The sequence below is a fragment of the Nerophis lumbriciformis genome, linkage group LG17 (genome assembly GCF_033978685.3).
Source record: "Nerophis lumbriciformis linkage group LG17, RoL_Nlum_v2.1, whole genome shotgun sequence".
In the NCBI taxonomy this organism is placed as follows: Eukaryota; Metazoa; Chordata; class Actinopteri; order Syngnathiformes; family Syngnathidae; genus Nerophis; species Nerophis lumbriciformis.
The window spans coordinates 37,655,529-37,682,221 of NC_084564.2; the positions used below are offsets into that span (position 1 = coordinate 37,655,529).

The 26,693-nt window shown below is 41.0% G+C and overlaps 1 protein-coding gene across 1 annotated transcript in view; it reads right to left on the reverse strand.

Annotated features, from left to right (window-relative positions):
* Positions 1 to 26,693, reverse strand: part of zbtb16b (zinc finger and BTB domain containing 16b) — a 142,949-nt gene that overhangs the window by 104,130 nt on the left and 12,126 nt on the right. Inside the window, exon 2 of the mRNA XM_061973174.1 lies at positions 22,363 to 23,572. Within this exon, the coding sequence (XP_061829158.1) occupies positions 22,363 to 23,495 (1,133 nt within the window). The 5' untranslated portion in view covers positions 23,496 to 23,572. The remainder of the gene's footprint in view (positions 1 to 22,362; positions 23,573 to 26,693) is intronic.

Here is a 26,693-nt window from a genome sequence, read left to right on the forward strand (position 1 = left end):
TGCTAACACAAAGCAGGTGTGGAGAATAGCGCTCAAAGGAAGGCATGAAACTGCTACAGGAAAACACCAACAAAACAGGAAGGGCCACCAAAATAACAGCGTGAGACAAAAACTAAAGCACTACACAGGAAAACACCAACAAACTCAAAATAAGGCACGACGACCTGGTGGAGTTTAATTTTTTTACGTTTTCTGCTGGTGGTGTGCCGCCGGAATTTTTAATGAAAAAAACGCGCCTTGCCTCAAAAAAGGTTGAAAAACACTGGGTTATGGTATTGTTGTATTGTATTGGTACAATACTAACAGTAGCACGGGTGGTGCTCAGTTTGCGATTTTTCGTTAATTAATCAGGAACCTAGTTTTGGTCTATAAGCCTACTCGGTTCGCCGATATTCCGATATTGTCCAACTCTTAATTACCGATTCCGATATCAACCGATACCGATATATACAGTGGTGGAATTAACACATTATTATGCCTAATTTTGTTGTGATGCATTAAACAATGTAACTTTACCATGAATTGATTAACGTGGACCCCGACGTAAACAAGTTGAAAAACTTATTGGGGTGTTTCCATTTAGTGGTCAATTGTACGTAGGGATGATGTTTGATAAGAAATTATCGAGTTCGAGCCTATTATCGAATCCTCTTATCGAACCGATTCCTTATCGATTCTCTTATCGAGTCCGGATAGGTTGTTGTATATGGAAAAAAACACAAAATATTTGGTTTAACAAAAGCTCACTTTTATTATATAAGAAAAAAATAAAATAATAAATAAATAAATACTGACTGTTACCCCCATTAAAAAAATAAAATAAAATAAATAAATATTGACTGTTGTTACCCAAAGTATATTAAGTGGGATTTTTCAGAAAAACAAATATATACAGTAACACAAAAACAACCCGTCTCTGTGATCACTATAGGTGTATAAATAATAATATAGTGTTAAATAAAATCAGTCCCTTGGGCACAAAACTGAAAATAATACAGCTCTCCAAAAAGTGCACTTCTGCTGCTATTGGAACATAACTGTTTGTTATGATGCTTTGACATTGTTGCACTTTATTTCTTTATTGAAAGAAAATTCTATGAAGAGAAAAGTTGTTTGCAAATGTGGTTACAATGCTAAAAATGAAAAGTTAAAGCTAAAAAAAAGAAATACACTTTATTGAGTTAACATTATTTCTTTATAGGGGGAAAGATGTGATGTTATGAGCTAGGGAATATAACAACTACACTACCCAGCATGCAACGGGAGTGACGAGCATGCGCGGTAGCCCCGAAAAGTGTTGTTGCATGTCGCCAGCCGGCAGCTAAGAATGAGGTTATGAGCACGCTGTGAAAGTAAACGTCAAGAACTCAGCCAACACGCCTCGTCTGCATTATTTATAATTAGACAGACAACACATATACAGTGTGATTTTGTTTTGTTTACAAGGAAAGAAAAACAAAAGTTAAAAAAGGGAGATATGTTGTATATATATGTATGTGCTGCGGTTGCTTTAAGAACGTTGCGACAGCTGCCGTAAAGGAGGTGCGTTGCTAGCCTGGTTGCTATGTTTCCGCTTGGTCGTAAAAGTGTTGGTCATGTGTTTGTACCCTGCTCAAATCTCTCAGTAAAGTTATTCATTGGATTATACCTTTTGTTTTGAACTTTATTACACCTTGGAGCGCTTTTTCCGGTCCATTGTTTTTCCTGCTTTCCCAATCTGCGCCTAATGACTGAGCTACGTGACGCCATTTCTTGTGATGTCCCACGGGGCATTTCTGGTCGGGACGGGATTCGAATAAAGAACCAACTCTTTTTCTTTACTATAGTGGTCTCGATAACGGCTACCGGTTCTCAAAAAGGGATTCGAGTCCGAGGACTCGGTTCTTTTCTTATCGAACAACCGGGAAAACCGGTTTCGAGTATCATCCCTAATTGTACGGAATATGTACTGTACTGTGCAATCTACTAATACACGTTTCAATCAATCAAATAAAAAACAAGGTTTTCCAAAATAAGAGAAGGGGTTTGGTGGTAGCGCGAGGGGTGTATATTGTAGCATCCCGGAAGAATTAGTGCTGCAAGGGGTTTATCTTCACCATACCTGGTTGTCCAAATTAGGCATAATAATGTGTTAATTCCACGACTGCATGTATCGGTAATTAAGAGTTGGACAATATCGGAATATCGGATATCGGCAAAAAGCCATTATCGGACATCCCTACCGACAATTTTGCATCACGTCCGTTACCGAGCAGGCACGACTGCTGGAACTTTTTTTGTATTGCGGTAAGTAGAGATGTCTGATAATGGATTTTTTTTGCAGATATCCGATATTGTCCAACTCTTAATTACCGATTCCGATATCAACCGATACTGATATATACAGTCGTGGAACTAACACATTATTATGCCTAATTTTGTTGTGATGCCCCGCTGGATGCATTAAACAATGTAACAAGGTTTTCCAAAATAAATCAACTCAAGTTATGGAAAAAAATGCCAACATGGCACTGCCATATTTATTATTGAAGTCACAAAGTGCATTCTTTTTTTTTAACATGCCTCAAAACAGCAGCTTGGAATTTGGGACATGCTCTCCCTGAGAGAGCATGAGGAGGTTGAGGTGGGCGGGTTGGGAGGTACCGGGGGGTGTATATTGTAGCGTCCCGGAATAGTTAGTGCTGCAAGGGGTTCTGGGTATTTGTTCTGTTGTGTTTATGTTGTGTTACGATGCGGATGTTCTCCCGAAATGCGTTTGTCATTCTTGTTTGGTGTGGGTTCACAGTGTGGCGCATATTTGTAACAGTGTTAAAGTTGTTTATACGGCCACCCTCAGTGTGACTTGTATGGCTGTTGACCAAGTATGCTTGCATTCACTTATGTGTGTGTAAAAGCCGCATATATTATGTGACTGGGTCGGCACACTGTTTGTATGGAGGAAAAGCGGACGTGACGACAGGTTGTAGAGGACGCTAAAGGCAGTGCCTTATTGTTGTCAGGGTGGAAATCGGGAGATTTTCGGGAGGGGCACTGAAATTCGGGAGTCTCCCGGGAAAATCGGTAGGGTTGGCAAGTATGCCCTACGTCCGTGTTTTAACGGATATGTACCGCTCCGTACAGCGGTATTTTAAAAAGTTATTAATTTTACTTCTTGAAACCGATACCGATAATTTCCGATATTACATTTTAAAGCATTTATCGGCCGATATTATCGGACATTTCTACTTATTAATATACTTTTTCAGAAGCGTGAGGCAGACCGAAAAGGAAAGTGAAATTAAACATCGTGAAATGGTCATTGGAGAAATCAACATTGGCTGCATGATCGTCCAAGGTCCTCAAAGATAAAGATTAGGGATTATCAGATGAAATTACGTACGTACGTAATACACGCACGCGCATTAGCTGTGGGTGTTGTTGGCTCTATTTTATTTATTTATCTATTTTATTATTTAACATGACTGCAAATTGTTCATTACTTTTCTTGGACTGATCTTAACGAGACCGGGTGAGTGACCGCCGTAAACCCCTTGCATGGCAGCTCCCGCCATCAGTGTGTGAATGTGTGTGTGTGTGAATGGGTGAATGTGGAAATAGTGTCAAAGTGCTTTGAGTTCCTTAAAAAAAAGGTAGAAAAGCGCTATACAAGTATAACCATTTACAAACCCCGTTTCCATATGAGTTGGGAAATTGTGTTAGATGTAAATATAAACGGAATACAATGATTTGCAAATCCTTTTCAACCCATATTCAATTGAATATGCTACAAAGACAACATATTTGATGTTCAAACTGATAAACTTTTTTTTTTTTTTGCAAATAATCATTAATTTGATGCCAGCAACACGTGACAAAGAAGTTGGGAAAGGTGGCAATAAATACTGATAAAGTTGAGGAATGCTCATCAAACACTTATTTGGAACATCCCACAGGTGAACAGGGTAATTGGGAACAGGTGGGTGCCATGATTGGGTATAAAAGTAGATTCCATGAAATGCTCAGTCATTCACAAACAAGGATGGGGCGAGGGTCACCACTTTGTCAACAAATGCGTGAGCAAATTGTTGAACAGTTTAAGAAAAACCTTTCTCAACCAGCTATTGCAAGGAATTTAGGGATTTCACCATCTACGGTCCGTAATATCATCAAAGGGTTCAGAGAATCTGGAGAAATCACTGCACGTAAGCAGCTAAGCCCGTGACCTTTGATCCCTCAGGCTGTACTGCATCAACAAGCGACATCAGTGTGTAAAGGATATCACCACATGGGCTCAGGAACACTTCAGAAACCCACTGTCAGTAACTACAGTAGGTCGCTACATCTGTAAGTGCAAGTTAAAACTCTCCTATGCAAGGCGAAAACCGCTTATCAACAACACCCAGAAACGCCGTCTGCTTCGCTGGGCCTGAGCTCATCTAAGATGGACTGATACAAAGTGGAAAAGTGTTCTGTGGTCTGAGGAGTCCACATTTCAAATTGTTTTTGGAAACTGTGGATGTCGTGTCCTCCGGACCAAAGCGGAAAAGAACCATCCGGATTGTTATAGGCGCAAAGTGTAAAAGCCAGCATCTGTGATGGTATGGGGGTGTATTAGTGCCCAAGACATGGGTAACTTACACATCTGTGAAGGCACCATTAATGCTGAAAGGTACATACAGGTTTTGGAGCAACATATGTTGCCATCCAAGCAACGTTACCATGGACGCCCCTGCTTATTTCAGCAAGACAATGCCAAGCCACGTCTTACATCAACGTGGCTTCATAGTAAAAGAGTGCGGGTACTAGACTGGCCTGCCTGTAGTCCAGACCTGTCTCCCATTGAAAATGTGTGGCGCATTATGAAGCCTAAAATAGCACAACGAAGACCCCCGGACTGTTGAACAACTTAAGCTGTACATCAAGCAAGAATGGGAAAGAATTCCACCTGAGAAGCTAAAAAAATGTGTCTCCTCAGTTCCCAAACTGAGTGTTGTTAAAAGGAAATGCCATGTAACACAGTGGTGAACATGCCCTTTCCCAACTACTTTGTCACGTGTTGCAGCCATGAAATTCTAAGTTAATTATTATTTGCAAAAAAAAATAAGTTTATGAGTTTGAACATCAAATATGTTGTCTTTGTAGTGCATTCAATTGAATATGGGTTGAAAAGGATTTGCAAATCATTGTATTCCGTTTATATTTACATCTAACACAATTTCCCAACTCATATGGAAACGGGGTTTGTACCATTCATTTACCATTACATTATGTTCTTTACAAGTGTATGTAAACTTTTGACCACGACTGTATGTGATATATCACTAAGTTTTAGAACTTTGTTGTAAAAATCTCCTGCCGCGTCTGTCCCTGACACCCACATTTCAGGCTGGCCGCTCTGTGGAAACGCTCCCCACCCACACTGCTTGGTGCCTCGTCTGAACTGCTGTGACTTACATTACCATAGTAACTAATTAGATGACCATAGTAACTAATTAGATGACCATAGTAACTAATTAGATGACCATAGTAACTAATTAGATGACCATAGTAACTAGTATATCATGCAAAAGCGCAGATTCCAACCATGTCAATACTTAGTATAGTTGAAGACTTACGGTCATTAGAAAACATCACTGCACATCATAATGGCAGCTACACTTTACATCTTAAACATCTAAAAAAAAATTATTTGGGAATGTCTGGTGGGCCAGATTGAAAAGCTTAACGGGCCGCATGCGGCCCCCGGGGCCTTAAAGGGGAACATTATCACAATTTCAGAAGGGTTAAAACCATTACAAATCAGTTCCCAGTGGCTTATTTTATTTTTCGAAGTTTTTTTCAAAATTTGACCCATCACGCAATATCCCTAAAAAAAGCTTCAAAGTGCCTGATTTTAACCATCGTTATATACACCCGTCCATTTTCCTGTGACGTCACATAGTGAAGCCAACACAAACAAACATGGCGCATAGAACAGCAAGCTATAGCGACATTAGCTCGGATTCAGACTCGGATTTCAGCGGTTTAAGCGAGTCAACAGATTACGCATGTATTGAAACGGATGGTTGTAGTGTGGAGGCAGGTAGCGAAAACGAAATTGAAGAAGAAACTGAAGCTATTGAGCCATATCGGTTTGAACCGTATGCAAGCGAAACCGACGAAAACGACACGACAGCCAGCGACACGGGAGAAAGCGAGGACGAATTCGGCGATCGCCTTCTAACCAACGATTGGTATGTGTTTGTTTGGCATTAAAGGAAACTAACAACTATGAACTAGGTTTACAGCATATGAAATACATTTGGCAACAACATGCACTTTGAGAGTGCAGACAGCCCAATTTTCATCAATTAATATATTCTGTAGACATACCCTCATCCGCGCTCTTTTCCTGAAAGCTGATCTGTCCAGTTTTGGAGTTGATGTCAGCAGGCCATGGAAGCTAGGGTCGATAGGGGGTTTAGCTCGCTCGTTTGCGGGAACAAACTGCCGCCATTGCTTGCCGTGCTACCGAGGTCCTTTGTCCCTGAATTGCTCACACACTCCGGCAGATTCAATGGGGGTCTGGCGGCAGATTTCTTTGACTTTATCGTTGGAAATGCATCTGCTTTGAGTGTCGCAGGATATCCACACATTCTTGCCATCTCTGTCGTAGCATAGCTTTCGTCGGTAAAGTGTGCGGAACAAACGTCCAATTTCTTGCCACTTTCGCATCTTTGGGCCACTGGTGCAACTTGAATCCGTCCCTGCATTTAAATGTTTTTAAGCTAAATTATTGGTAGACACAGTTTATGTATAATAATTTACAAAAAAACCGCGAGTAATGAATAAAGTTTTCATCAATTAATATATTCTGTAGACATACCCTCATCCGCTCTCTTTTCTTGAAAGCTGATCTGTCCAGTTTTGGAGTTGATGTCAGCATCTGCTTTGAGTGTCGCAGGATATCCACACATTCTTGCCATCTCTGTCGTAGCATAGCTTTCGTCGGTAAAGTGTGCGGAACAAACGACTGACCATTTCGTCGGCTTTCCCCACAGCCTCGTATTTTGAACAAATTTCGTCCAATTTCTTGCCACTTTCGCATCTTTGGGCCACTGGTGCAACTTGAATCCGTCCCTGTTCGTGTTGTTACACCCTCCGACAACACACCGACGAGGCATGATGTCTCCAAGGTACGGAAAACAGTCGAAAAAACGGAAAATAACAGAGCTGATTTGACTCGGTGTTTGAGAAAATGGCGGATTGCTTCCCGATGTGACGCCACGTTGTGACGTCATCGCTCCGAGAGCGAATATTAGAAAGGCGTTTAATTCGCCAAAATTCACCCATTTAGAGTTCGGAAATCGGTTAAAAAAATATATGGTCTTTTTTCTGCAACATCAAGGTATATATTGACGCTTACATAGGTCTGGTGATAATGTTCCCCTTTAAAGATCTAAAAAAATGATTTGGGAATGTCCGGCGGGTCAGATTGAAAAGCTTAACGGGCCACACGTGGCCCCCGGGCCTTAATTTGCCCAGCTCTGGTGTTGACAAACAGCCATTTGTTCACAGTTGGGCTTAAAAAACATGTTTCAACTGTAAGTTCCAAAAGGAGGATCGACTTTGGCCAACCGGGAGACTTATTTAAAATTATTTAACAATCAAAACATTGAACCTTTCATTTATCTTCACAAAGCCCAGTTGTGCCTGCGTGATGATTAGCAGGGGCGCCGCTAGGGATTTTGGGCCCCATGAAAAGAATCTTTACAGGGCCCCCAACACAGTGTCATTATTTTTTCTGTATTATAATTTCATCATCATTAGGGGCCTCTCTGGGCCCCCCTCCATCATGGGCCCCTAGAATCCGTCTCCTTTACCCCCCCTTTTCAGCGCCCCTGATGATTAGTAAAATAGCGTCAAGTGGTTGAACTAAAACACGCCTTAATGTGTTAAAAGGTTAATCGATTTCCAGCCACCAGTCTCTAAAAGCCACACCATTCCTCACAACACACAGAATAACTCTCTCTTTTTTGAGATTTCAAATTTTCCCGAGTTTTGTCCAGCTTCAAACCGCTCCCGGAGAAATTGTGTCAGCAAGCACTACCAAATGTCAATCCATGGACCAGGTGCATGCTCAGTGACCTGGTTACGGACCTACTGCAGCTTCACTACGTCCTCAAGCAGAACCACCGCCACACCATCCCTCTCTCTCTCTCTCTCTCTCTCATCGGCCCGCAGACATGCGCATGTCCGTCTCCATGAGTAAGCCCGCACATCACTAAATATCCCACAGGATGCCAGGACGGCACGATGCTGAAATGTCAGTCACGGGTCCGGAGGTTGGTGCCGCCAAGGATGGTTAGACGCGATTGAGGGATGAAGAATCCTGTTTTGCTTCTTTCTTTTTTTGTTGTAATGAACCAAGTGACAATTATGAACGCCCGAAGTCGAGCTAATAGAAGCTGGCGTGGGTGCTAAATGCTAACTTTCGTCCCAACGAGACAAAATGGGAAGTGACAAGCTTGTCAATACAGGAACGATCAAAAGAGAGCAACACGAGGACGCTAGGAGGTATCTATCATCATCATCGTCATCATTATACTTTATTCGGATGATACGAATAAAAAAAGTTTAAAATCCATCCATCCATTTTCTTCCGCTTATCCGAGGTCGGGTCTGAGCAGGGAAGCCTAGACTTTCCTCTCCCCAGCCACTTCGTCCAGCTCTTCCCGGGGGATCCAAAGGCCTTCCCAGGCCAGCCGGGAGACATAGTCTTCCCAACGTGTCCTGGGTCTTCCCCGTGGCCTCCTACCGGTCGGACGTGCCCTAAACACCTCCCTAGGGAGGCGTTCGGGTGGCATCCTGACCAGATGCCCGAACCACCTACCATGAATTGATTAACATGGACCCCGACTTAAACAAGTTGAAAAACGTATTCGGGTGTTACCATTTAGTGGTCAATTGTACGGAATATGTACTGTACTGTGCAATCTACTAATAAAAGTTTCAATCAATCAACCAAAAACCTCATCTGGCTCCTCTCCATGTGGAGGAGCAGCGGCTTTACTTTGAGCTCCCCCCCCCGGATGACGGAGCTTCTCACCCTATCTCTAAGGGAGAGACCCGCCACCCGGCGGAGGAAACTCAATTCGGCCGCTTGTACCCGTGATCTTGTCCTTTCGGTCATAACCCAAAGCTCATGACCATAGGTGAGGATGGGAACGTAGATCGACCGGTAAATTGAGAGCTTTGCCTTCCGGCTCAGCTCCTTCTTCACCACAACGGATCGATACAGCGTCCGCATTGCTGAAGACGCCGCCCTGTCGATCTCATGATCCACTCTTCCCCCACTCGTGAACAAGACTCCGAGGTACTTGAACTCCTCCACTTGGGGCAGGGTCTCCTCCCCAACCCGGAGATGGCACTCCACCCTTTTCCGGGCGATAACCATGGACTCGGACTTGGAGGTGCTGATTTTCATCCCAGTCGCTTCACACTCTGCTGCGAACCGATCCAGTGAGAGCTGAAGAGCCTGGCCAGATGAAGCCATCAGGACCACATCATCTGCAAAAAGCAGAGACCTAATCCTGCAGCCACCAAACCGGATCCCCTCAACGCCCTGACTGCGCCTAGAAATTCTGTCCATAAAAGTTATGAACAGAATCGGTGACAAAGGGCAGCCTTGGCGGAGTCCAACCCTCACTGGAAACGTGTCCGACTTACTGCCGGCAATGTGGACCAAGCTCTGACACTGATCATACAGTAGATCGACTGGTAAATTGAGAGCTTAGCCTTCCGGCTCAGCTCCTTCTTCACCACAACGGATCAATACAGCGTCCGCATTACCGAAGACGCTGCACCGATCCGCCTGTCGACCTGACCATCCACTCTTCCCTCACTCGTGAACAAGACTCCGAGGTACTTGAACTCCTCCACTTGGGGCAGGGTCTCCTCCCCAACCCAAAGATGGCACTCCACCCTTTTCCGGGCGAGAACCATGGACTCGGACTTGGAGGTGCTGATTCTCATCCCAGTCGCTTCACACTCAGCTGCGAACCGATCCAGTGAGAGCTGAAGATCCTGGCCAGATGAAGCCATCAGGACCACATCATCTGCAAAAAGCCGAGATCTAATCCTGCAGCCACCAAACCGGATCCCCTCAACGCCCTGACTGCGCCTAGAAATTCTGTCCATAAAAGTTATGAACAGAATCGGTGACAAAGGGCAGCCTTGGTGGAGTCCAACCCTCACTGGAAACGTGTCCGACTTACTGTCGGCAATGCGGACCAAGCTCTGACACTGATCATACAGTAGATCGACTGGTAAATTGAGAGCTTTGCCTTCCGGCTCAGCTCCTTCTTCACCACAACGGATGGATACAGCGTCCGCATTACTGAAGACGCCGCACCCATCCGCCTGTCGATCTCACCCTCCACTCTTCCCTCACTCGTGAACAAGACTCCGAGGTACTTGAACTCCTCCACTTTGGGCAAGATCTCCTCCCCAACCCGGAGATGGCACTCCACTCTTTTACGGGCGAGAACCATGGACTCGTACTTGGAGGTGCTGATTCTCATCCCAGTCGCTTCACACTCGGCTACGAACCGATCCAGTGAGAGCTGAAGAGCCTGGCCAGATGAAGCCATCAGGACCACATCATCTGCAAAAAGCAGAGACCTAATCCTGCAGCCACCAAACCGGATCCCCTCAACGCCCTGACTGCGTCTAGAAATTCTGTCCATAAAAGTTATGAACAGAATCGGTGACAAAGGGCAGCCTTGACGGAGTCCAACCCTCACTGGAAACGTGTCCGACTTACTGCCGGCAATGCGGACCAAGCTCTGACACTGATCATACAACTAGATCGACTGGTAAATTGAGAGCTTTGCCTTCCGGCTCAGCTCCTTCTTCACCACAACGGATCGATACAGCGTCCGCATTACTGAAGACGCCGCACCGATCCGCCTGTCGATCTCACCATCCACTCTTCCCTCACTCGTGAACAAGACTCCGAGGTACTTGAACTCCTCCACTTGGGGCAAGATCTCCTCCCCAACCCGGAGATGGCACTCCACCCTTTTCCGGGCGAGAACCATGGACTCGGACTTGGAGGTGCTGATTCTCATCCCAGTCGCTTCACACTCGGCTGCGAACCGATCCGGTGAGACCTGAAGAGCCTGGCCAGATGAAGCCATCAGGACCACATCATCTGCAAAAAGCCGAGACCTAATCCTGCATCCACCAAACCGGAACCCCTCAACGCCCTGACTGTGCCTACAAATTCTGTCCATAAAAGTTATGAACAGAATCGGTGACAAAGTGCAGCCTTGGCGTAGTCCAACCCGGCAATGCGGACCAAGCTAGTTTAAAATCACTTTTAAATTGTCTTCAGGACATAAAAGCATGGTTGGCGGTAAACTTTCCAAACTGAAATGAGAACAAGACGGAAATTATTTTATTTGGCTCAAAAGTCCAACAGAATGCTCCCCCCAGTGACCTGCACCCCCTGATGCCTTATTTAAAACCCACTGTCACAAATCTTGGATTTAAGTTCGCCAATGATCTTAAATTGGAGCAGCAGGTTGTACGATCTAGTTTTTAATCATCTAAGACTTTTGGCAAAAATGAAATAAGTTTTATCTTTTAACGACTTTGAGCGGATAATCCGTGCTTTTATTTCATCACGTTTTGACCACTGAAACGCCCTCTACGTTGGAATGAAGCAGGCCTCAATCGCTCCATTGCAATTACCGTATTTTTCGGACTATAAGTCGCAGTTTTTTTCATAGTGCGATTTATATGTTTTTTTCCTCTTTATTATGCATTTTCGGCAGGTGCGACTTATACTCCGAAAAATACAGTTAGTCCAAAATGCTGCTGCTTGCCTTTTAAGTGGCACTAAAAAACATGAACACATTTTAGCATCCCTTCACTGGCTCCCACTTCATTTTAAAATATTGTTTGTTTTTAAATCTCTTAACGGATTCGCGCCACAAAAAATCAGACCTTTTAAAAATGTACACCCCCACAGTCTCTGAGGTCAGCTGATCAGTTTCTTCTTGTCGTCCCAAAAACCCGTTTCTGCTGTGGCTCCAAAACTTTGGAACAATATCCCTCTTGCTATTTATTCCCTCTTTAATGACTTTTAAATAACGTCTTAAAACATATTTTTACTCTTTGGCTTTTAAACTAGCATGAGAGTTGTTTGATTTTTAGTCTATTTTATTTTCTCTGATGTATTTACTCTTTTATAGTTAAATGTTTTATATTACTGACTCTTCTAGTATGTTTGTCTTAAAGGGGAACATTATCACCAGACCTATGTAAGCGTCAATATATACCTTGATGTTGCAGAAAAAAGACCATATATTTTTTTAACCGATTTCCGAACTCTAAATGGGTGAATTTTGGCGAATTAAACGCCTTTCTATTATTCGCTCTCAACGTGACGTCACATCGGGATGCAATCCGCCATTTTCTCAAACACCGAGTCAAATCAGCTCTGTTATTTTCCGTTTTTTCCACTGTTTTCCGTACCTTGGAGACATCATGCCTCGTCGGTGTGTTGTCGGAGGGTGTAACAACACGAACAGGGACGGATTCAAGTTGCACCAGTGGCCCAAAGATGCGAAAGTGGCAAGAAATTGGACGAATGTTGTTCAAAATACGAGGGTGTGGGGAAAGCCGACGAAAATGGTCAGTCGTTTGTTCCGCACACTTTACCGACGAAAGCTATGCTACGACAGAGATGGCAAGAATGTGTGGATATCCTGCGACACTCAAAGCAGATGCATTTCCAACGATAAAGTCAAAGAAATCTGCCGCCAGACCCCCATTGAATCTGCCGGAGTGTGTGAGCAATTCAGGGACAAAGGCCCTCGGTAGCACGGCAAGCAATGGCGGCAGTTTGTTCCCGCAGACGAGCGAGCTAAACCCCCTGGATGTCTTGGCTCACACCGTCCCAAGATGATCAAGAGAAGAATATCGACCCTAGCTTCCCTGGCCTGCTGACATCAACTCCAAAACTGGACAGATCAGCTTTCAGGAAAAGAGCGCGGATGAGGGTATGTCTACAGAATATATTAATTGATGAAAATTGGGCTGTCTGCACTCTCAAAGTGCATGTTGTTGCCAAATGTATTTCATATGCTGTAAACCTAGTTCATAGTTGTTAGTTTCCTTTAATGCCAAACAAACACATACCAATCGTTGGTTAGAAGGCGATCGCCGAATTCGTCCTCGCTTTCTCCCGTGTCGCTGGCTGTCGTGTCGTTTTCGTCGGTTTCGCTTGCATACGGTTCAAACCGATATGGCTCAATAGCTTCAGTTTCTTCTTCAATTTCGTTTTCGCTACCTGCCTCCACACTACAACCATCCGTTTCAATACATGCGTAATCTGTTGAATCGCTTAAGCCGCTGAAATCCGAGTCTGAATCCGAGCTAATGTCGCTATAGCTTGCTGTTCTATGCGCCATGTTTGTTTGTGTTGGCATCACTATGTGACGTCACAGGAAAATGGACGGGTGTATATAACGATGGTTAAAATCAGGCACTATGAAGCTTTTTTTTAGGGATATTGCGTGATGGGTAAAATTTTGAAAAAAACTTCGAAAAATATAATAAGCCACTGGGAACTGATTTTTAATGGTTTTAACCATTCTGAAATTGTGATAATGTTCCCCTTTAACTTCTGTGCAGCACTTTGTGAAATTTCTATTGTTTTTATTGAAATGTGCTATATAAGTAAAGTGGATTGGATCATCCTTCGTCTCTAAATGTGCACAAAACAAAAAAAACTTCATATCACGTTTATTGTTATTTTTTGGGTATTGTTGAATGTGCTCAAAAGGTACTTATCACACACTGAAATCTTTTAACCAAGTATTATTTAAAAAATAAATAACACACAAAATACTTTGCTTGGCAGGAGAAACATTAAATAATGTTCTGACTTCTTAAGAGCCATATTACTTATTTGAGTGTTCTCTTCTTATTTTAGATTGGAGTATGACATTTGTAATAGGGAAATAAGTTAAGGTGTCTTAGCATATAAGTTATCTCTAAATTAGCACGCTAACGGCATCTCCAGGAAATAAGTATGAGTTTGGTGTTCTTAAGAGACATAATGTGTTTAAATACGTTTATCTTCCTATTTTAGATTGGAGTATGACGTTAGAAATGGGTAAATACGTTAATGTGTCTTGTATTCATGTTAGCATTTAAGCTAGCTAGCGATTAGTGCAATAGCTGCCTCGCCAGCAAATGAGCAGTATCAGTGAGTGTGGTGTTCTTAAGAGACATATTTGAGTATTTAAATATGTTTATTTTCATATTTTAGATTGGAGTATAAAGTTAGAAATGGGTAAGGACGTTAATGTGTCCTGTATTCATGATAGCATTTAAGATAGCTAGCGATTAGCACACTAGCTACCTCGCCGGCAAATGAGCAGTATCAGTGAGTGTGGTGTTCTTAAGAGACATTTGAGTATTTAAATGTTTATTCGTATTTTATATTGGAGTATAAGGTTAGAAATGGGTAAATACGTTAATGTGTCTTGTATTCATGTTAGCATTGTAGCTAGATAGCGATTAGCACGCTAGCTACGTTGTCAGCAAATAAGCAGTATCAGTGAGTGTGGTGTTCTTAAGAGACATATTTGAGTATTTAAATGTTTATTCGTATTTTATATTGGAGTATAAAGTTAGAAATGGGTAAATACGTTAATGCGTCTTATATTCATGTTAGCATTTAAGCTAGCTAGCGATTAGCGCAATAGCTACCTCGCCAGCAAATGAGCAGTATCAGTGAGTGTGGTGTTCTTAAGAGACATATTTGAGTATTTAAATATGTTTATTTTCATATTTTAGATTGGAGTATAAAGTTAGAAATGGGTAAGGACGTTAATGTGTCCTGTATTCATGATAGCATTTAAGCTAGCTAGCGATTAGCACACTAGCTACCTCGCCGGCAAATGAGCAGTATCAGTGAGTGTGGTGTTCTTAAGAGACATTTGAGTATTTAAATGTTTATTCGTATTTTATATTGGAGTATAAGGTTAGAAATGGGTAAATACGTTAATGTGTCTTGTATTCATGTTAGCATTTTAGCTAGATAGCGATTAGCACGCTAGCTACGTTGTCAGCAAATAAGCAGTATCAGTGAGTGTGGTGTTCTTAAGAGACATATTTGAGTATTTAAATATGTTAATTTTTGTATTTTAGATTGGAGTATGTTGTTAGAAATGGGGAAAGACGTTAATTTGTCTTGTATTCATGTTAGCATTTAAGCTAGCTAGCGATTAGTGCAATAGCTACCTTGTCAGCAAATAAGCAGTATCAGTGAGTGTGGTGTTCTTAAGAGACATATTTGAGTATTTAAATGTGTTTATTTTCGTGTTTTATATTGGAGTATGACGTTAGAGATGGGGAAAGACGTTAATGTGTCTTGTATTCATGTTAGCATTTAAGCTAGCTAGCGATTAGTGCGCTAGCTAAGTTGCCAGCAAATCAGTGAGTGTGGTTTTCTTAAGAAACATATTTGAGTATTTAAATATGTTTATTTTCGTATTTTTGGAGTATGTAAATATGTTTATTTTCGTATTTTAGATTGGAGTATAAAGTTAGAAGTGGTTAAAGACGTTAATGTATCTTGAACTCATGTTAGCATTTAAGCAAGCTAGCGATTAGCGTAACAGCTACCTCACCAGCAAATGAGTAGTATCAGTGAGTGTGGTGTTCTTAAGAGACATATTTGAGTATTGTTTATTTTCGTAAATGTTTATGTTCGTATTCTAGATTGGAGTATGACGTTAAAAATTGGGAAAGACATTAATGTGTCTTGTTAATGTGTCCTTAATGTTAGCATTTAAGGCAGCTAGCGATTAGCGCTACGTTTCAAATTGCCAGCAAATGAGCAGTATCAGTGAGTGTGGTGTTCTTAAGAAACATATTTGAGTATTTAAAAAATTTGTTTTCGTATTTTTGGAGTATGTAAATATGTTTATTTTCATATTTTAGATTGGAATATATAAAGTTAGAAATGGGGAAAGACGTTTATGTGTCTAGCTAGTTAATGTGTCTAGCTAGCGATTAGCGCACTAGCTACATTGCCAGCAAATGAGCAGTATCAGTGAGTGTGGTGTTCTTAAGAGACATATTTGAGTATTTAAATATGTTTATTTTTGGAGTATGTAAATATTTTTATTTTTGTATTTTATATTGGAGTATCACGTTAGAAATGGGGAAAGACGTTAATGTGTCTTGTATTCATGTTAGCATTTAAGCTAGCTAGTGATTAGCGCACTATCTACGTTTCCATTAAATAAGCAGTATCAGTGAGTATGGTGTTCTTAAGAGACATATTTGAGTATTTAAATGTTTATTTTCATATTTTAGATTGGAGTATGACGTTAGAAATGGGTAAATACGTTATTGTGTCTTGTATTCATGTTAGAATTTAAGCTAGCTAGCGATTAGTGCAATAGCTACCTCGCCAGCAAATTAGCAATATTCGTGAGTGTGGTGTTCTTAAGAGACATATTTGAATATATAAATGTTTATTTTCGTATTTATATCGGAGTATGACGTTAGAAATGTGTAAATATGTTCGTGTCTTGTCTTCATGTTAGCATCTGAGCTAGCTAGCGATTAGCGCACTAGCTACATTGCCAGCAAATGAGCAGTATCAGTGAGTGTGGTGTACTTAAGAGACATATTTGAGTATTTAAATGTTTATTTTTGTATTTTAGATTGGAGTCTGACATTAGCAATGGGTAAATACGTTATTGTGTCTTGTATTCATGTTAGAATTTAAGCTAGCTAGCGATTAGTGCAATAGCTACCTCGCCAGCAAATTAGCAATATTCGTGAGTGTGGTGTTCTTAAGAGACATATTTGAATATATAAATGTTTATTTTCGTATTTATATCGGAGTATGACGTTAGAAATGTGTAAATATGTTCGTGTCTTGTCTTCATGTTAGCATCTGAGCTAGCTAGCGATTAATGCGCTAGCTACGTTGCCAGCAAATGAGCAGTATCAGTGAGTGTAATGTTCTTAAGAGACATATTTGAGTATTTAAATACGTTTATCTTTGGAGTATGTAAATGTTTATTTTCGTATTTTATATTGGAGTATGACGTTAGTATTGGGGAAATACTTTTTTGTGTCTTATATTCATGTTAGCATTTAAGCTAGCTAGCGATTAGCGTAATAGCTACATCGCTAGCAGATGAGCAGTATCCGTGAGTGTGGTGTTCTTAAGAGACATATTTGAGTATTGTTTATTTTCGTATATATTTTCGTATTTTAGATTGGAGTACGACGTTAAAAATTGGGAAAGACGTTTGTGTCTTTTTAATGTGTCTTAATTGTTAGCATTTAAGGTAGCTAGCGATTAGCGCACTAGCTACGTTGCCAGTAAATAAGCGGTATCAGTGAGTGTGGTGTTTTTAAGAAACATATTTGAGGATTTAAATATGTTTATTTTCGTGTTTTAGATTGGAGTATGACGTTAGAAATGGGGAAAGACATCAATGTGTCTTGTATTCATGTTAGCATTTAAGCTATCTAGCGATTAGCGCGCTAGCTACTTTGCCAGCAAATGAGCAGTATCAGTGAGTGCGGTGTTCTTAAGAAACATATTTGAGTGTTTAGGTGTGTTTATTCGTATTTTAGATTGGAGTATGACGTTAACGTGTCCTGTATTATTGTTAGCATTTAAGGTAGGTAGCGATTAGCGCGTTAGCTACGTTGCCTACAAATGAGCCGTATCAGTGAGTGTGGTCTTCTTAAGAGACATATTTGAGAATTGTGTTTTTTTTCGTATTTTTGGAGAATGTAAATGTTTATTTTCGTATTTTAGATTGGAGTATGACATTAGAAATGGGGAAAGACATCAATGTGTCTTGTATTCATGTTAGCATTTAAGCTAGCCAGCGATTAGTGCGCTAGCTAAGTTGCCAGCAAATCAGTGAGTGTGGTGTTCTTAAGAGACATATTTGAGTATTGTTTATTTTCGTATTTTAGATTAGAGTACGACGTTAAAAATTGGGAAAGACGTTTATGTGTCTTTTTAATGTGTCTTAATTGTTAGCATTTAAGGTAGCTATTGATTAGCGCGCTAGCTACGTCGCCAGTAAATAAGCAGTATCAGTGAGTGTGGTGTTCTTAAGAAACATATTTGAGGATTTAATATGTTTATTTTCGTATTTTATATTGGAGTATGACGTTAGAAATGGGGAAAGACGTCAATAAGTCTTGTATTCATGTTAGCATTTAAGCTATCTAGCGATTAGCGCACTAGCTACTTTGCCAGCAAATGAGCAGTATCGGTGAGTGCGGTGTTCTTAAGAAACATATTTGAGTGTTTAGGTGTGTTTATTCGTATTTTAGATTGGAGTATGACGTTAACGTGTCCTGTATTATTGTTAGCATTTAAGGTAGGTAGCGATTAGCGCGTTAGCTACGTTGCCAGCAAATGAGCCGTATCAGTGAGTGTGGTGTTCTTAAGAGACATATTTAAGAATTATGTTTTTTTTCGTATTTTTGGAGAATGTAAATGTTTATTTTCGTATTTTAGATTGGAGTATGACGTTAGAAATGGGGAAAGACATCAATGTGTCTTGTATTCATGTTAGCATTTAAGCTAGCTAGCGATTAGTGCGCTAGCTAAGTTGCCAGCAAATTAGTGAGTGTGGTGTTCTTAAGAGACATATTTGAGTATTGTTTATTTTCGTATTTTAGATTAGAGTACGACGTTAAAAATTGGGAAAGACGTTTGTGTCTTTTTAATGTGTCTTAATTGTTAGCATTTAAGGTATCTAGCGATTAGCGCGCTAGCTACGTCGCCAGTAAATAAGCGGTATCGGTGAGTGTGGTGTTCTTAAGAAACATATTTGAGGCTTTAAATATGTTTATTTTCGTATTTTATATTGGAGTATGACGTTAGAAATGGGGAAAGACGTCAATGTGTCTTGTATCCATGTTAGCATTTAAGCTATCTAGCGATTAGTGCGCTAGCTACTTTGCCAGCAAATGAGCAGTATCAGTGAGTGCGGTGTTCTTAAGAAACATATTTGAGTGTTTAGGTGTGTTTATTCGTATTTTAGATTGGAGTATGACGTTAACGTGTCCTGTATTATTGTTAGGATTTAAGGTAGGTAGCGATTAGCGCGTTACCTACGTTGCCAGCAAATGAGCCGTATCAGTGAGTGTGGTGTTCTTAAGAGGCATATTTGAGAATTTTTTTTTTTCGTATTTTTGGAGAATGTAAATGTTTATTTTCGTATTTTAGATTGGAGTATGACGTTAGAAATGGGGAAAGACGTCAATGTGTATTGTATTCATGTTAGCATTTAAGCTAGCTAGCGATTAGCGCGCTAACTAAGTTGCCAGCAAATCAGTGAGTGTGGTGTTCTTAAGAGACATATTTGAGTATTGTTTATTTTCGTATTTTAGATTTGAGTACGACGTTAAAAATTGGGAAAGACGTTTATGTGTCTTTTTAATGTGTCTTAATTGTTAGCATTTAAGGTAGCTAGCGGTTAGCGCGCTAGCTACGTCGCCAGTAAATAAGCGGTATCGGTGAGTGTGGTGTTCTTAAGAAACATATTTGAGGATTTAAATATGTTTATTTTCGTATTTTAGATTGGAGTATGACGTTAGAAATGGGGAAAGACGTTAAAGTGTCTTGTATTCATGTTAGCATTTAAGCTAGCCAGCGATTAGTGCGCTAGCTAAGTTGCCAGCAAATCAGTGAGTGTGGTGTTCTTAAGAGACATATTTGAGTATTGTTTATTTTCGTATTTTAGATTAGAGTACGACGTTAAAAATTGGGAAAGACGTTTGTGTCTTTTTAATGTGTCTTAATTGTTAGCATTTAAGGTAGCTAGCGATTAGCGCGCTAGCTACGTCGCCAGTAAATAAGCGGTATCAGTGAGTGTGGTGTTCTTAAGAAACATATTTGAGGATTTAAATGTTTATTTTCGTATTTTATATTGGAGTATGACGTTAGAAATGGGGAAAGACGTCAATGTGTCTTGTATTCATGTTAGCATTTAAGCTATCTAGCGATTAGCGCGCTAGCTACTTTGCCAGCAAATGAGCAGTATCAGTGAGTGTGGTGTTCTTAAGAGACATATTTGAGTATTTAATTATGTTTATTTCCGTGTTTTAGATTGGAGTATGACGTTAGAAATGGGGAAAGACGTTAATGTGTCTTGTATTCATGTTAGCATTTAAGCTAGCTAGCGATTAGCGCGCTAGCTATATCGCCAGTAAATAAGCAGTATCAGTGAGTGTGGTGTTCTTAAGAGACATATTTGAGTATTTAATTATGTTTATTTCCGTGTTTTAGATTGGAGTATGACGTTAGAAATGGGGAAAGACATCAATGTGTCTTGTATTCATGTTAGCATTTAAGCTAGCTAGCGATTAGTGCGCTAGCTAAGTTGCCAGCAAATCAGTGAATGTGGTGTTCTTAAGAGACATATTTGAGTATTGTTTATTTTCGTATTTTAGATTGGAGTACGACGTTAAAAATTAGGAAAGACGTTTGTGTCTTTTTAATGTGTCTTAATTGTTAGCATTTAAGGTAGCTAGCTACGTCGCCAGTAAATACGGTAAGCGGTATCGGTGAGTGTGGTGTTCTTAAGAAACATATTTGAGGATTTAAATATGTTTATTTTCGTATTTTATATCGGAGTATGACGTTAGAAATGGGGAAAGACGTCAATGTGTCTTGTATTCATGTTAGCATTTAAGCTATCTAGCGATTAGCGCGCTAGCTAAGTTGCCAGCAAATCAGTGAGTGTGGTGTTCTTAAGAGACATATTTGAGTATTGTTTATTTTCGTATTTTAGATTGGAGTACAACGTTAAAAATTGGGAAAGACGTTTGTGTCTTTTTAATGTGTCTTAATTGTTAGCATTTAAGGTAGCTAGCGATTAGCGCGCTAGCTACGTCGCCAGTAAATAAGCGGTATCAGTGAGTGTGGTGTTCTTAAGAAACATATTTGAGGATTTAAATATGTTTATTTTCGTATTTTATTCTGGAGTATGACGTTAAAAATGGGTAAATACGTTAATGTGTCTTGTATTCATGATAGCATTTAAGCTATCTAGCGATTAGCGCACTAGCTACGTTGCCAGCAAATGTGCAGTATCAGTGAGTGTGGTGTTCTTAAGAGACATATTTGAGTATTTAAATGTTTATTTTCGTATTTTAGATTGGAGTATGACGTTTAGAAATGGGTAAGTACGTTAATGTCTTGTATTCATGTTAGCATTTCAGCTCGCTAGCGATTAGCGCACTAGTGAGTGTGGTGTTCTTAAGAGACATATTTGAGTATTTAAATATGTTTATTTTCGTGTTTTAGATTGGAGTATGACATTAGAAATGGGGAAAGATGTTAATGTGTCTTGTATTCATGTTAGCATTTAAGCTAGCTAGCGATTATTGCGCTACCTATGTTGCCAGCAAATCAGTGAGTGTGGTGTTCTTAAGAAACATATTTGAGTATTGTTTATTTTCGTATATGTTTATATGTTTATTTTCGTATTTTAAATTGGAGTACGACGTTAAAAATTGGGAAAGACGTTCATGTTTCTTTTTAGTGTGTCTTCATTGTTAGCATTTAAGGTAGGTAGCGATTAGCGCGCTACCTATGTTGCCAGCAAATCAGTGAGTGTGGTGTTCTTAAGAGACATATTTGAGTATTTAAATGTTTATTTTTGTATTTTATATTGGAGTATAAAGTTAGAAATGGGTAAATACGTTAATGTGTCTTGTATTCATGTTAGCATTTAAGCTATCTAGCGATTAGCGTGCTAGCTACTTTGCCAGCAAATGAGCAGTATCAGTGAGTGCGGTGTTCTTAAGAAACATATTTGAGTGTTTAGGTGTGTTTTTTCGTATTTTAGATTGGAGTATGTCCTGTATTATTGTTAGGATTTAGGCTAGCTAGCGAGTAGCGCGCTAGCTGCATCTTTAGGAAGTTAGCAGAATTACGTTGAGTGTGGCAATCACTCACCGTGTACGATAATTCAAATTTGAAACGGTCATACTAACCGTCAAGAATGTTACCGTGGTTCATGGTTATGCCGCTAATCGTTACATCCTGAGTCGGGACTGGTGCAGGTGTTCCACACATTCTGTCCTTGAACTGAAGCATCTGCACATTCTGACTTCAACTACCAGCACCTGCTTGCATTCTTGTCATTGTAAACGTCCTGTCATCATTAATTTGACATTCATACCTAATTTAGAGCGGGTTCAGGATTATTTGTTAGGCTTGGAACATTGCAAGAGCGAGCGTTTGGTCCGACTCGGGAGGGTTTGGCCTTGGCTGGTGTGTTGTGTTGTGTTGTGTTGAGGCGAGCATATCAAGTGTGTTGTTACCTGTGCTGCTCCAAAGCCTGCCTGCTGTGCAGCTGCAGTCCGCACTCGCCACAACACTGCGGCCCCTGAGCGGACCCCTCGTGCCGCATGCCCGCCGCAAACTGTCCCAGCCTGCTGAGGAGCTCCCTGTGCAGCAGGCCCTGGTGCAGCAGGCCGCCGTAGGCCCTCGGGTCCAGCGGCACGCCCAGGGACGAGGGCACGGAAAGGGGCGTCATGGCCTCCCCTGTCCGGGCGGCAGTAACCGAGTACAGCGAGCCAAGGTGTTTCTCCACTAACCCCGGGAAAAAGTCCAGAGAGTTCCCCAGCCCTTGGCCGCTGTCGTCGGGGTTGCCGTGGAGCTCCCGGGTGCTGGTGATCACGCTGCTTCTCAGCGGCGTCCCCGGGCCCTCGTCCCTGTTTGGATCGGACGGTGAGCACCCGTCCCCGGCCCCGGACGAGCCACCCACGCAGAAGTCCGCCTCGTCCACCTGCATGTTCTCCGATTTGATGCCCCGCACCGGTTCAAGGGTCGGGGCCTCGGCGTTGCCCCGGTGAGGCCGGCGGGTGATGTCCATATCAATGTCCAGCTTGGGGCTCAACTCAGGAGGTGCGGTGGACTCTGTCCCCGGCGGACTCCTCTCCGTCATGTGGTAGAGCGCCAGGTGGTGCAGAGCAGTGGGGTTGGTGCACGCGGAGCCGTCCGGGATGGAATGCTTCTTGGACATCATGTGTCTCCAGTGTCTGGCCCGGTCTCCGTGGTGGCTCACCACCGTGTCGTCGCTCTCCTCCGCCTGGATGGTCTCCAGCACCTTCAGGCACTGCTCCTCCAGGAACTCGATCTCCAGGATCTCCGCGGCGTACAGCAGGTCGTCCAGGTCCTCGGCGGTGGCCTGCAGCGAGGCGGTGTAGGCGTACTCCAGGATCTGCTGGAAGGTCTTGGGGGACAGGAAGTCCAGGGCGTAGCGCAGGCTGCTGCGGTGGAACAGGATCTCAAACATCTTGCTGGTGCACGCCAGGACGGTGCGGTGCGCCGGGAACTCGTGGCCGTCCACCGTGATGATGACGTCGCACAGGGTCCCCGTCAGGCGCATCTGATTGGCTCGCTGCAGGAGCGTGCTGGGGTGAGCGGGGTTGTGGAGCTGGAGCACGCCCATTTTTGTCAGACCCCTATGCGCTCGGACCTTGGCTGTGCCCGCATGAGGCGATCACCCTGATTCCGCTGGTCTGTGAGCTGGGGGGCAGGGGGGGAAGTCATTAGTGTCATGGTTTAAAGCACGGGTGTCAAATGTAAGGCTTGGGGCCGGATCAGGCCCGCGAACAGGTTTTATCCGGCCCGCAGGATGAGTTTACTAAAAAAATGAGGCGAAATTTTAGTATGAAAGGAACTGCTGTTCTAAATGTGTCCACTAGATGTCGCAATAGCAATTCTTTGTATATTTGTAAATGATGCTACATATGTAAACAAAAACCAGAAAGTATTTTAGATTGGAGTATGACGTTAGAAATGGGTAAATACGTTAATATGTCTTGTATTCATGTTAGCATTTCAGCTAGCCAGCGATTAGCGCGCTAGCTCCGTTGCCAGCAAATGAGCAGTATCAGTGAGTGTGGTGTTCTTAAGAGACATATTTGAGTATTTAAATATGTTTATTTTCGTATTATAGATCGCAGTAAGACGTTAATGTGTCTTGTATTCATGTTAGCATTTGAGCTAGCCGGCGATTAGCACGCTAGCTCCGTTGCCAGCAAAAGAGCAGTATCAGTGAGTGTGTTCTTAAGAGACATATTTGAGTATTTAAATGTTTATTTTCGTATTTTAGATTGGAGAATGACGTTAGAAATGGGTAAATCCGTTAATAGGTCTTGTATTCATGTTAGCATTTCAGCTAGCCAGCGATTAGAGCGCTAGCTATGTTGTCAGCATTTTTTATGAAAGAAACTGCTGTTCTAAATGTGTCCACTAGATGTCGCAATAGCAATTCTTTGTATCTTTGTAGATGATGCTACATATGTAAACAAAAACCAGAAAGTATTTTAGATTGGAGTATGATGTTAGAATTGGGTAAATATGTTAATGTGTCTTGTATTCATGTTAGCATTTCAGCTAGCCAGCGATTAGCGCGCTAGCTCCGTTGCCAGCAAATGAGCAGTATCAGTGAGTGTGGAGTTCTTAAGAGACATATTTGAGTATTTAAATATGTTAATTTTCGTATTATAGATCGCAGTAAGACGTTAATGTGTCTTGTATTCATGTTAGCATTTGAGCTAGCCGGCGATTAGCACGCTAGCTCCGTTGCCAGCAAATGAGCAGTATCAGTGAGTGTGTTCTTAAGAGACATATTTGAGTATTTAAATGTTTATTTTCGTATTTTAGATTGGAGAATGACGTTAGAAATGGGTAAATACGTTAATATGTCTTGTATTCATGTTAGCATTTCAGCTAGCCAGCGATTAGCGTGCTAGCTATGTTGCCAGCAAAAGAGCAGTATCTGTGTGTTCTTAAGAGACATATTTGAGTATTTAAATGTTTATTTTCGTATTTTATATTGGAGTATGACGTTAGAAATGGGTAAATATGTTAATGTGTCTTGTATTCATGTTAGTATTTGAGCTAGCTAGCGATTAGAGCGCTAGCTACGTTGTCAGCATTTTTTTATGAAAGAAACTGCTCTTCTAAATGTGTCCACTAGATGTCGCAATAGAAATTCTTTGTATATTTGTAGATGATGCTACATATGTAAACAAAAACCAGAAAGTATTTTAGATTGGAGTGTGATGTTAGAAATGGGTAAATACGTTAATGTGTCTTGTATTCATGTTAGCATTTCAGCTAGCCAGCGATTAGCGCGCTAGCTCCGTTGCCAGCAAATGAGCAGTATCAGTGAGTGTGGTGTTCTTAAGAGACATATTTGAGTATTTAAATATGTTTATTTTCGTATTATAGATTGCAGTAAGACGTTAATGTGTCTTGTATTCATGTTAGCATTTGAGCTAGCCAGCGATTAGCACGCTAGCTCCGTTGCCAGCAAATGAGCAGTATCAGTGAGTGTGTTCTTAAGAGACATATTTGAGTATTTAAATGTTTATTTTCGTATTTTAGATTGGAGAATGACGTTAGAAATGGGTAAATACGTTAATATGTCTTATATTCATGTTAGCATTTCAGCTAGCCAGCGATTAGCGTGCTAGCTACGTTGCCAGCAAAAGAGCAGTATCAGTGAGTGTGTTCTTAAGAGACATATTTGAGTATTTAAATGTTTATTTTCGTATTTTATATCGGAGTATGACGTTAGAAATGGGTAAATACGTTAATGTGTCTTGTATTCATGTTAGTATTTGAGCTAGCTAGCGATTAGAGCGCTAGCTACGTTGCTAGCATTTTTTTATGAAAGAAACTGCTGTTCTAAATGTGTCCACTAGATGTCGCAATAGCAATTCTTTGTATCTTTGTAGATGATGCTACATATGTAGTAAAAAACAACAAATAAACCACGTTAGTACATCAGTCGAGGAAAATGATCAAACTACATAAATAACATCCTGTAATTTGATTTTGATATTATTTTATTATCTTGATAGATTGAAAATAAACACCAATGAGTTGACTGATGAACATTATCACATCATTTATTCAGAAAGTATTTTAGATTGGAGTATGACGTTAGAAATGGGGAAAGACGTTAATGTGTCTTGTATTCATGTTAGCCAGCGATTAGCGCGCTAGCTACGTTGCTGTCAAAAAATTAGCCGTATCAGTGAGTGTGGTGTTCTTAAGAGACATATTTAAATATGTTTATTTTCGTATTTTAGCTTGGAGTATGACGTTTAGAAATGGGTAAAGACGTTAATGTGTCTTATATTCATGTTAGCATTTGAGCTAGCTAGCATTTAGCGCGCTAGCTACGTTGCCAGCAAAAGAGCAGTATCAGTGAGTGTGTTGTTCTTAAGAGACATATTTGAGTATTTAAATGTTTTTTTTCGTATTTTATATCGGAGTATGACGTTAGAAATGGGTAAATACGTTATTGTGTCTTGTATTCATGTTAGCATTTCAGCTAGCCAGCGATTAGCGTGCTAGCTATGTTGCCAGCAAAAGAACAGTATCAGTGTGTTCTTAAGAGACATATTTGAGTATTTAAATATTTATTTTCGTAATTTATATTGGAGTATGACGTTAGAAATGGGTAAATACGTTAATGTGTCTTGTATTCATGTTAGTATTTGAGCTAGCCAGCGATTAGAGCGCTAGCTACGTTGTCAGCATTTTTTTATGAAAGAACCTGCTGTTCTAAATGTGTCCACTAGATGTCACAATAGCAATTCTTTGTATATTTGTAGATGATGCTACATAT